The sequence below is a fragment of the Solea solea genome, chromosome 9 (assembly GCF_958295425.1).
Source record: "Solea solea chromosome 9, fSolSol10.1, whole genome shotgun sequence".
In the NCBI taxonomy this organism is placed as follows: Eukaryota; Metazoa; Chordata; class Actinopteri; order Pleuronectiformes; family Soleidae; genus Solea; species Solea solea.
This window is the reverse complement of record NC_081142.1, coordinates 10,589,156-10,601,323: the sequence shown is the minus strand read 5'-3', so window position 1 is coordinate 10,601,323 and position 12,168 is coordinate 10,589,156. Positions and strand designations below refer to the sequence as shown.

Here is a 12,168-nt window from a genome sequence, read left to right as displayed (position 1 = left end):
CTCCATGAGAACTATAATCGCAAAGTGTGTGAGGACGATCAGCGGGAGTTTCTGAATGGCTGGTATGTGCTTGTCATCATCAGTGACCTCATGGCCATAATTGGATCCATACTAAAGATGGAAATACAAGCAAAGGTAAAGTTTCAACACTTATTGTGAACTTCTGTTCAAAGGTATTACTGAACGGCTCATGTCAAGGAGATGTTCATGTTGTCATGTGTACTTCTACAGCGGGTTAGGCAAAAATGTCAAAGTTTACAGCAGTCAGCGTCAACTTTGAATTTACACCCTGTTACTGATTAAGCTACTGAGAAGTAAGATTGTGGGAATAGCTGTTGAATTATACCCTCTTTGTCAGCAAACATTCTGCGTAGATGCTGTAAAGGCCTTTATATTTTAACCTGTCTGTCCCTTTTATAACCACCACAGACAGGGGAGTAAACACCCGTGACTGAAGCCTCTGTTAAAGAGGAAGCTGTTAGTTTGCATTTGAAAAAATGTTCTTGTCTAATGAACAATTTGGCAGCCAATTCTTGTTTGCCCTAAAAAAAGAAGAAAGTTTAGAAATGTTATGATAGGGCTTAGATTTAAAAAGGAAAACCTTTGTGGACGTATCAGATTGGGTTGGCGATAAGGGGAAGTTGTCCCTGTTAATAAAGAAATGCTTAACAGGAAACATTTACGATCTTTCTCAATATAGACAACCTTGATTAGAGTAGATCCCTGAATTTGCTCACTAAGGTGACTTTTATTACAAAAGAAAAACATTCCGGCAAAACAAAAATAACATACATTTACTAAAAAGTGCACTCAAGCCATTCCAAAAATGTAACAAAATTAGACGGGGTAAGAAATGAGGATATCCAAGGGACAGCTCAGGAAGAGAGGAAGAGGAAGACCACAGAGAAGGCTCATGGATGTAGTTGAGGAGGAAATGAGGACAGTTGGTGTAACAGAAGAGGACACAGAGACAGATGATTCGCTGTGGCGACCCATAAAGGGCGAAGCCAAAAGAAGAAGAAAAAGATTTGGGTTGGATATCAGCTCAGCAGTTTTTGGGTAATCCTGCAGAAAGACGGTACAATAAACAATAACCTTTGGCAGAGTTAAAGAATGATATGATGTTCCACATTGTACTTTCACCTGTTTATGTAATCCAGTCATGTGACACTTTACCACAAATGGTGAGCCACCTATTAAAATAGAATTACAGTTAAAACTGTATTGTGTAACTTTTTAATTTAGACAAATGAGTTCACACAATGCTGATAAACCTTATGAGCTCCACACAGCTCTCTGTTTTTCTCAGTGTTAAGATCTTGTGTTGCCCAGTGACATTCCCGTGCTGCACACAGCAAGTGATTTATTTTTTGCCAAGACAGACAGAGGCAACATCAGCATTACGTTGGTAAACGTAATACGTAACGGACAGAATATCAACAGCAAAAATCATCAAAGGTTACATGTTGCAGCTTTTAAAGTGAACACATTTAAATCCCACTAATCTTCTTTCTGAGGCCTGATTTCTTAGTGAGACAGAAAAACAGACTAATGGGACTAATGGCAAACTTGATTAATCTTATAATCTCTCTCTCTCTCTCTTCCTCCCTCAGAGTCTGACTAGCTATGACGTGTGCAGTATCTTCCTGGGAACATCTACATTAATGGTGTGGGTCGGCGTGATCCGGTACCTGGGATATTTTCAGAAATACAATGTGAGTCTGAGTCTGAAACCTTTCATCCTTGAACAACAACGTTAGAGCGGTATCGATTAGCAAATATCTGAATGAACTGTTTAGCAAACAACCAGTGGTATGTCTTGAGATTTTTGAGGCCCCTTGCAAAAGCCACTGTGCCTAGTTTTGAGGTTCCCAACCATTGGCATTCCAGTTCCCATATATAGCTAATGATAAAGGGAGATCTTACAAAAATCCCCCTGTATTTTACTGTTTGTTTCATGGTTTTGTTGTCATTCTTTGTCTGTTTCTATTGCAGGTGCTGATTTTAACTATGCAAGCCGCTTTTCCCAAGGTCCTGCGTTTCTGCTGTTGTGCTGGCATGATATACCTCGGCTACACCTTCTGTGGGTGGATCGTACTGGGCCCATACCATGAGAAGGTAAAGGACAAGCTGGTGTGAGGAGAGCACTGGCTGTGACATGAATGTTAGATAAGAGAAGTGAGTTTATGAGTTTATGGGACAGCGGTTAATCTGTGTCCAGAGTTTAAAGTTCTCTGATGGCCAGTAAAGGCCATGCATCAGATGTCTACCCAAATAGAAGAAGCAACATGGAGGGAGGGAGGGAGGCAAGGGGTTGTAACAACCTATGCCTGGTGGCTGTGTGACACACTGAGCTGTAGAACATATGCTTTTAGAAAGATAAACAAAAAGCAAATGTTCATGTAGACTAAGGGTGTGTGTATAGACTATAAAGATTTTTTTTCTCAGCTACCATTTCCTGTTCTTCATGTAAACCAATGCAAAGTGATGTCATGTTGTGAAATGAACATTGGAAAGTGGCCATTGCACTCCACAGTCACACACTCAAAAAATAGATTTGCAAGATGCAAGATGGAAAGTAATGGACTATGGATTCAACATTGAAATTAAAATCTTAATTAACAGTTTAAGTAACATTAAAAATGTTAATGGCCAATGAAATGAATACAAAAGTAGCATGCAGTGGAATATCTATCAAGGTTTATCGTCATCTAGACATTTTGTACTCAGTGCGTAATTCAGAATAACTATTAGGTAATCAATATATCAAATCACTAGTAATAGTAGTTAGAATTTTTTCTTTTTATAATATAACAAAAAACTACAAAATGGCCTTTTCTTTGTACAGGATTGTCCTCGTCCTTTCAGTGTTCTGAGAGGTAGGTCGGTCTGTAGGTATACTGTATAGTCACTAGGTGTCAGTATACATTTTGCTCAGTAATGTTCTGGCTTCAGTGATGGCCACTCTCCTGCTTTAGGAGTAGGTGTTTAGACTTGGACTAAAAATTTCACATAGGGCTTAAGTTCTTGCCACACTGACGTTTATATGCAAATATTGTCTGTACCCACCATGGAAAGAAAAAGGAGAAATAGATATGGGTGACATGCAACGACATCCTCAATCTTGTTTTAAGTTTATTGGTTTAACTTTATGTTCACACACAAGAGTAAGACATGTGCAAGCTACAATAAATAACAGAATATGGTATTTCAAGAAATAACAACACGTATTGTCTTCAAAGTAAAAGAAGATTTAAAAATGTCCTTATGCTTTTAAAGAAAACGACAAAATTTAACTGCAACTGAGGTCAATCTGAACAGGACCACAACTTCCACTAAGGACAGATGCTGTTAACAGCAAGGAAAGATTTGTGTATGTTTAGCTGTCCTTGCCTGTTAAGATAAATTATTTACGGAAGTCGGTCTATCTCACATCTGTCTTTTGGACGATGAGCTCTGCCTTGTTTAGAATCCAACCGCTGCTCTGAGATCAGCCACCCAGGGCCTGCTGACCAAACTGGCTCTGCGTTGATAATGTTAAACTGAAAAGTGGAAATGACTGATAGTGATTCATTTTCATCTGTCATCAGCAGAAGTGGAAGTGAGTGCAGCTAAGTAATTTTCAGTTCCCTGTATGTCCAGCACTGCAGTCTACTGAGACTGGGTCACAATATTTACATTGTGGTAGCCAGGGGAGCCCCCGTGGCAGTGTAGAGTGCCTTCAGCTCTTCCAGGATTCCTGTGTATTTACTGAGGGAATAAACAGTACGTTCTAGGACTTGCCTTACCACACGTCTTCAAGGGCTCTGCCCTGCATCCATATCGTCGCAGTGGGTGTTGGTTTTAGATGATATCTCACCCATGAGAACTTGGCTTTGTTAGACATCTGTCTGTTGGTTTGCTTTTCTGTCTTCATCAGTCCACCGCTATGATGTACCAGGCTTTTTACAACTCCTGCTTATTCTTACTGTCTCTGCAGGAGCCAACACTTACTAATACTATCATACATCTGCTGCTGGTCTCTCTCTCTCTCTCTCTCTCTCTTCACTTTGCTCCTGCCTCTTTCATTTTCTCTCCTATGTGCTATGAGATAATCTATGTTGCCATTTGGGGTTATACAAATACAATTGAATTGAACACATATACAAATGCAGGTTTATGGCTCATGCAGCATTAGGTCATAACCTGTTGCTTAACACGGGGAAATTAGTCATGTAAGCTTATTAATTATTTTACTACTGACGTGTTGTTTCCTGCTTCCAAATCTTTCAATAATTCATAGTTCTTCCTTCTCATTTGTCAGGATTATCTGCTTCTGGGGCTGCTGAAGTCAGTGGTGTCTGTTTTGTTTGGTCACTGGGTCAAACAAAGGCACGACAGAATTTTCAATGACTGACAAACAGTTGTAGATTCCCACTCGTCATTTCTGGAGAACTGGAAACAAAAGTACAAAAGTAGTTTACAGGGACACACTCGCAGAGATGAAAAAGGACAATTTCAAACCTCATTACTAAATTGTTTATCTTTCTCCTGTGGAAAAAGCCTGCTGTGATGTGAGACATTTCAGGACGACCAGTAAAGTTAAAAAAAGAAGAAAGAATTGAGCACATTTTGAGCTGTTTACAGTGGAAACAACAGTGAGGTTAAATCGAGTCACAACAACCTCCATCTTGTTGTTTCCATTGTAAGGAGATGTGCAGTAAAATCTGTTTGGGGCAATAACTTGCTATGAGCAGGTGCTTTAAAAAGGGAACAGTTTGCTCTACTGACCCCAACCTGGAAAACCAGCTGTTAGTCACATTATCATTACTACTATCTGACATCATATGCCTCATCAAAGGGAGTTCCGTCCATCTCACTGGAGAAGATAGTGATACTGTGTGTGTACATTTTCAGTAATTTAGTGGCTCTTCTTGATAGGAAACAGGTTTCCCACCCCCTGCATTGGCTATAATTTATCAGCATATATATAAATAATGAATCTAGTAATTATAAACACTCACATCTCATCATCACCAATTGTGAATGTCGCAAGGTCTGGGACAGCTAAAATAAAGCTGTTTATTTTCTTCTTCATTTTCTTTTATTCTGGCTGTGTCCACAATAGTTGCATGTGCACTGTGTGGTGGCTACATTGGTTGTTGGCTGCTTCCTGTACAGCACTGTTTACAATATCTGCTGTAGGAAGCTGCACATTAGTCAGTCCTGTTGCAAATGTGCCACAATAATAATGGGAAAAAAAATGATTCAGGGAAGTGAAACATGAGTGCTGCTACTTTGAAATGGGAACAGGACATGTTGAGGTTTTTACACATACAGATTGGTTTTTGAAATTGTGGTGGAAGATCATTTTGCTGTGAAATGCACATCACTTGTCATCAAATCATAGGCAAATTCTGCCTTGACCCTTGAGATTTACAATTTGTTTGGTGCCATGATTGTGTTTGAAACTGGACGTTCACAGATATCAGCACTCAATCACACTGATGTCCACTCACATGTGCCATGCTTTATCGTCTTTTTTCCTCTAAATAAAACATAATTTACAAAATTGACATCATGTGCTAGTGAAGAGGACCTGAAATGAGTGATTGAGACCATTTGGTCCTCAGGAAAAAGTTTAGTGAGGAGTTCAGTTATTTTTGCAACCAGTGGAGCTGCCCCCTGGTGGCTATGTCCATTTTTTATATGTTATGTGACATTATTATGTGTTTTCTTCTGTTTGTCCTAGTTTGAGGGCCTGAGTCTGGTGGCGGAATGCCTGTTTTCTCTGGTGAACGGCGACGATATGTTCTCTACCTTCGCCCAATTGAAGAACACAAACACGCTGGTGTGGCTCTTTAGCCGGGTGTATCTCTACTCCTTCATCTCCCTGTTCATTTACATGGTTCTGTCACTCTTCATCGCCCTCATCACAGATGCCTACGAGACCATCAAGGTACATGCTGAGGCTGAAACTGCTTTGTTTGAGGACATTCTTCCGAAATTAAGCTGTTGGCTCATTGGTCAAATCTTAGTGACTCCATTTGAATGTGGCAGGTAAAACTGATTCACAGCAAAGGGATGCAATATGTTTCTGCAGCACTTGAGGCTGCATTTTTAGAACCAAATCCCTGGGCTGAGGAGTTATGAAGATATTAGTGCTGAATTTGTACCAGAAATTTCTAGTATTCGTTTTTTTTAATACAGGTATCCAAATTTGAGCTACAACTATTAGATTAGTTTGAATATGCAAATGGATAGCAATTTCATGGTGTCATGTGAGAATTCACTTCTTTCTGTTCCCTGATATTGAGGTTTTATTTGGGCAAAAATAAGGAACTCTGCATTACCAATAATGGTTGGTAGTTTGAAATCAAATGTTCCGCAATATTTTAAAATTGCAAATAACTACCATTGAAACAAAACTCCAGGAAAACAGTACACCTGAATCTTGCTTTTGTTTTTCTAACAGAACTACCAGAGAGATGGATTCCCATTGACAGACTTGCAGAAGTTCCTCACAGAGCAGAAAGATTTCCCTGTTGTTGAGGAAAACAGTTTGACAGATGTTCACATCAGAAACACCGTGCTCTGCTGCTGTGAACGGTATGACAGTAGCCACAGTTATGTTGATACACAATATTTAATCTTTGTTCACACACCCATCTACATACACACACTTGCGCCGCACTGGGAGCTTCACTCTGCAAACACGAAACCGGAGAGTTATTATTGCTCTTTTTGGTGACTCATTGTTGCTAGATGATCATTTCTGCACTACACTTGGCAGAGCGTCAGCTTAGTCAAACAAACATGGGCAGTACTGTGTTTAATGTACTTTTAATTAAGTTTTAACAAATGACAACGTTTGCTTTGAAGTAAAAGCTCCTGCTATCGATCCACCTTGCTTAGAAATGAGTAAAAAAGTCATTTGATTTTTGAAATGATCACGTGATAGTATATTAACATGCTCTGTCAGCTGTCCCTAGCGTAGCAAGCTTTAGCAAGACATTGTGTTTCTCTATGCATCCCCTTTTTTTCTACTCATTCCTTTTTTTACTGTGAGCCAAACTCTATCATCTTCAGGCAGCAGACTGCAGTGGAGTTTCCTCCACGCTCCGGTTTGGCTCAGTCTGAACGTGGTCTGAAAGCAATGAAATTAGTGGTGAGAGCTATGCAGACACACCCAGTGATGGGCTGATTACAGAGAAACGCTGGGACATTGCTCTACATCCCCCCCTCTTTACTGTGTTACCTCCCAAATAAACCCCAGTCAATACTAGGATCCTGTTGAATTGAGCTACCAAAGTTTTGTTGAAGCACAGTGTCTGATTGGACAGAGTTATGATTTTATGATGATGGGACAATGGTTAACTGCAGTGGTGTACAGTAGTAAAGTCCAATTACTGTGTGTGTAGATTTATGTAGGATTTGATATCATTTTTTTTCTGATAATATCTGAATAATAAGTCTCACCTTTCTCTCACTCTGTCCAACTGCAGTGCAACTGTAATGCACTACTTAGAGCTTAAGTTTATTGGTTATAGATTAAGGTTTAACCGCACTTTGCATTTCACTAGACTGTGGTTTCCATCTTTGATTTTCAGCTCTGCATTTTTCAAGATTCATTCAAATGTCTTAATAAATTATTCAATTTCCCCTTAATGGATGAATTCAATTTATGTTCAGCCGGAGGCTTGGCTGTAAATGGGCATGAGGTTTTCATGTTGGCATCAACATCCTTCTCCTTCAAAAACATGACGCCATTAAGTACAAAATTAATTTTCTGTCATTCTTCTGTTGTAGTCATGTAATCAGTGAAAATGAGCCGAACCCCTTAACAAGTTAAAAGTTTACTTGGCTGTATATATCATAAGTTTGGAATGACATAATGTGGCTCAGAGACCGTTTCTTGTTTCACTGCTCAGCCTCTTCCATCACTATTGTTTTAGTAGACATTAGCCCTTGAACTCTGCCGTCTTTTCCTGCATGTTTTACAACCATCACAGAGCCATCCAAGGTTCCTGCTCTGGATGTGTTGTAAGTGTTTCAGGAAGGGTAGTCTCACTTACACAGCCATTATGTCATAATGCGTAACAGTGCAAGGCTGGCAACTGAATATGCATTGTCTCTGTATAAATGAACATGCATCTTTTGCAGTTGGTGGACTCTCTTGTGTCATTAGGAGAGCTCTTGTCAAGTTACAGATTGTGTAAATGGAGCCATTTGTTGCCTCTGTCCCGACTAAAATTTCATTTGCGAGTTATTCTCTTGCTGCGTTCGCAGAAATTAGATCAGTGCTGTGCAGAAACATTTCAGTGCCTTCACAGGATGAAATTTCATCTGCAAACAATTAGCTTCTTCCTACTGTTATCTTCTACCAGTGCAATACGTTTTTAATCTTGTTTGGAAAGCCATCATTTAAGGAAATGGTTTCAAAAGTGTTACTTGGGACCAGTATGTTGGGTTTCTAGTCACTCAAATGAAAATAGCATTACTCTGAATGTTTTACCCAGCACTTGAACTGTTGTTTGAATGTATTTGCTGCAGATGCAACTTGCAAACTTGGCTCAAACTGTTGGTAGACTCTGATATTTTAACAGTTGGTGTAGATTCCTGGAAACTAGCCTCTCATATGTCGTATTGTGGCCAAATCTTCACACAGTTGGAATCTCCAGAGAATAGGGAACATGCATGTGGTGATTTGAAGTGTATGAATGGACTGGAGATGAAGTGTGCATGAGATCATTTCAACGGCGACTTTGAAACAATGTTGCTAAAGAAACCTCGGCAGTCCTGACGGTAAACAATGGGTTGTGCTGAATCTTGAATTGCTGTGACCTTTGTAACGACTTGGATGTAACGTCAGCCACACAAAAACGTGACTCAGAACGCGCCTGCGTGCCTGGTAGAGTCACACTGAACCTGGAAAAATGTGACGTTGCATACTGATTCCACCAATGTTGATGACAAATGTTGGGTTTCTGTTTACATTATTAAAGCTGCATTATTTTAGGATTATTTAATTATTTATTTAATTATTTAATTGGCATTTAATTCTTCATTTTTGTTCAAACCTTATTTACCTTTGGCTTCTGAGATGCTAAACATTTGATGTATTTCATTGTCACACCTGATAGTAAACTTGAGTATCTCAAGATTTTGGGCCATTTGTCCCTAAATAAACACAACATTAAAAATGCTTCACCAAGCACAGGGTATTTGTGGCACAGTTGTAGCATTATGTTTTGGAAATGACTGGTTATGGCTTTGATGCTTTGGCATAAATGTTTTGTTTTTTTAACAGCTTAGTAGTTTAAAAATGTAAAATGATTTAAAATCAACACTATGGCACTGATATCATTTCCAGTATATTCCAAGGTTGTGATTGGTGTCAGTATTGGACAAGAAAAAGTTTTATAGAACCATCCCTAATTTAATTACATGGGCTGTGGGAAACTTGAGCTGATTTTTACTATAGACAAAGCAAGTCATTAATGGAGAAAGTACCGAAAGAATCACAGATAATAAACAATTATAATGTGTTTACCATGTTTGTATTGACTGATGTATTTGTTAATCATGCTTTGTCGTGACTTAAGCAAATACATACATGGTTTCTTTTTTTTTATCTACAGAACTGATGAGATATTCATGTGCTCATGGTTCTTCTTCGATCATGTCTTTGCAGAGTTCCTGAAAATGACAGCGTCATACTAATTGGCTGACAACTTTCCCACCTCTTGATGAGAAGGTTTAGGGAGGAGGAGGAAGAGGAGGGTGCTGGGAACTGGACTGATGAGCACTTTGGATGGTTCTGCTGAGACTTCTATGGAATATGTTGCAATACCCTTGAGTCCAACATGAAAGGAGTTCCCTCCATTAAACAGGAATGTGAAGCTCAGTTTGAAGAGCAGGAACTGGTACGAAGACCAGAAAAGTGTCAAATGTTATTTGACTGTTCCTGAGATTTGGGATGAGTTTACTGGGCCTTTTTTTTTAGGTATGTATATGCATTAGTTGCCAAATAAGTCGATTCACTGTTTTTGCAATCACTGGGTCGATGCAATGCAGGATTAGTTTGTCAAGTGTTAAAATGGAGATTGAGGTGAAGTCAGTATTGTACGTACTGTATGTATTGTGTTTCCTTTTGTTCCTGCAAATGTGCAACACCGTTAAGATTAATTTATTTACAAAATGATTGTATTACCTGTAAACCGGATATAAAATGTTAATCAATGACACCACGGTATAATGACTCTCTTCTGTGTTTGGACATTTGGAAGCAGTTTGGAAGCATCAGTGTTTCATAACACATTAACAGCTGGGTAAAGATTGAGAAAGAGGGGGTTTTGAATGACTTCACTCTGACTAGAGCATGACTCGATTAATCTGCCAGAACACTAAGATGTTACAACAAGCTGGAGCTTGACTTCTCTCTTGGAGTGTGACTACTGTGTTTTTCACCTGATAAAAATCAAAGGAACATGTTTTTTTTTTTTTTCTTTTAAACTCTTGAATTTGATCTGACATGAGTTTATCTATTATGAGGCCTCTATCACGGCTGCCTCTTTGCAGTGTAATGACTTCAAAAAGGTCTCTTGGCTGATTTCAGTCTGTATGGGTTAAAACGTCCGATAAAAGCGTCAAATGCCACCACATACAGTTGTGTTTTTCCTATGTGGCAATACTGCCCTTATGTTGGCAACATCTCACGTCAACGTGTGACTCAAGTTTTAGCAGATGCGGCAAAAATCAAGTCCCTTTTCAAAAACAAGAGCAGCGGATTTGCTCTTCAGCTAATCTGTGTGTTAGGTCAACGGACTTCAGTGCTCCTTTTGAAGGACATGAGTCATTAAAACAAATCAGTTTGTAATTCCTGTTTGCTGTCTAAGTAAGCAATGCATTGAAGTCGAAATGGCAGAGAACACAAAACGTATAATCTAACATGAAGGAGATTTATCTGTGCACTATGTCACTTGAGTGTGTTTGGTCAACTTTAAACTCTTGTTTTGATTTGTCAAGACAATTTATAAACTGACCTGATACTGTATGCTCATTCAAAGTTGTTTTTTTTCCCAAGTGAGCAAAGTAGGAACCTGGTTATCTATGTCATGTCAGAGTCTCAGGGAAAATGGTGAAGCTGTTAATTTGCTGTCCGTGTTGTATTTCATGGGATGTTTGAATGCATGCAAACTGTTGAGAGTGTGGGAGGTGTGTGGGCATAAAGATACAGATATGGCTTATATTAAAGCTTACGTGTGTTTACACTATCAACATTATGCAGAATGGCCTCTGTATCTTACATTAGACTAGAACATGCATGGGTGGGAATGCTGAGGACTGTGTGTGTCTGATGACAACCATGGAGAAAACAAATGTATTCTTCAGCAGGACAACAGCCCCAAACGTACACGGCCTATACAGAACCATGCTGGAAGTGATGTATGGTTCACACGGAGCCCTAATCTCCCATCATCCAGTGTGTCAGGGATTACATGAAGAGAGACCTGTGGTTAGTTCTCCAAGATGTTTAGAACAACCTACCTTCAGAGTTCTTGTGTACAAAACAACAACATATGTGCAAGTGTACCAAGAAGAATTGATGCTGTTTTGAAGGTAACATCAAATATTGATTTGATTTAGTCGGCTCACACTGCATTTTGTAAAAAAAAACTTACTTCACAGCGGTTCTGTACATTTTCCGTATGGAAATAAATGCGAAAAAACATGAAATTGTTTTTCATTTATTAACAAGTTTAAATGACTAGACAGACACAAGTGTAAACATAACAGTGGCCCATCATTTCCTCAATGAAGGAAGTGTTGTTTTTCAAATAAGAATAAGTTAAGAATTGTTACAGAATCTCAATATTGCTGCACCTACTACAAACAAAACTAATATTAAGTATAATAATGAAATAAAGTTCAATTATAGTGCAGCATGTAGAAAATACTGTCAAACATTTCAACTTCACACTCAGTCTAACAGTCCCAGTTTGAGTTTAGATTTATTCTATTTTATATCATGACAATAATAATAATAATAACAAAATAAAATGATCTTAATTTGTTACATATGAAATGGATTTGTACAGATTTTGCACTGTATCAACCACATTTTATTACGGGCCCCCTCTCATCTTGGGGCCCCCATGTGCCTGATCAGCCTACTCTATACTACTG

General features: G+C 38.8%; 1 protein-coding gene across 1 annotated transcript in view; it reads left to right on the top strand.

Annotated features, from left to right (window-relative positions):
- The window catches only part of mcoln2 (mucolipin TRP cation channel 2), a 16,819-nt gene extending 6,181 nt beyond the window's left edge, over positions 1-10,638 (top strand). Inside the window, exons 9-14 of the mRNA XM_058638431.1 lie at positions 1-135; positions 1,614-1,715; positions 1,996-2,118; positions 5,732-5,938; positions 6,455-6,588; positions 9,674-10,638. The exon at positions 1-135 is cut by the window's left edge and continues 15 nt beyond it. Coding sequence (XP_058494414.1) covers positions 1-135; positions 1,614-1,715; positions 1,996-2,118; positions 5,732-5,938; positions 6,455-6,588; positions 9,674-9,710 — 738 coding nt within the window. The 3' untranslated portion in view covers positions 9,711-10,638. The remainder of the gene's footprint in view (positions 136-1,613; positions 1,716-1,995; positions 2,119-5,731; positions 5,939-6,454; positions 6,589-9,673) is intronic.
- Positions 10,639-12,168: the final 1,530 nt, after the last annotated feature.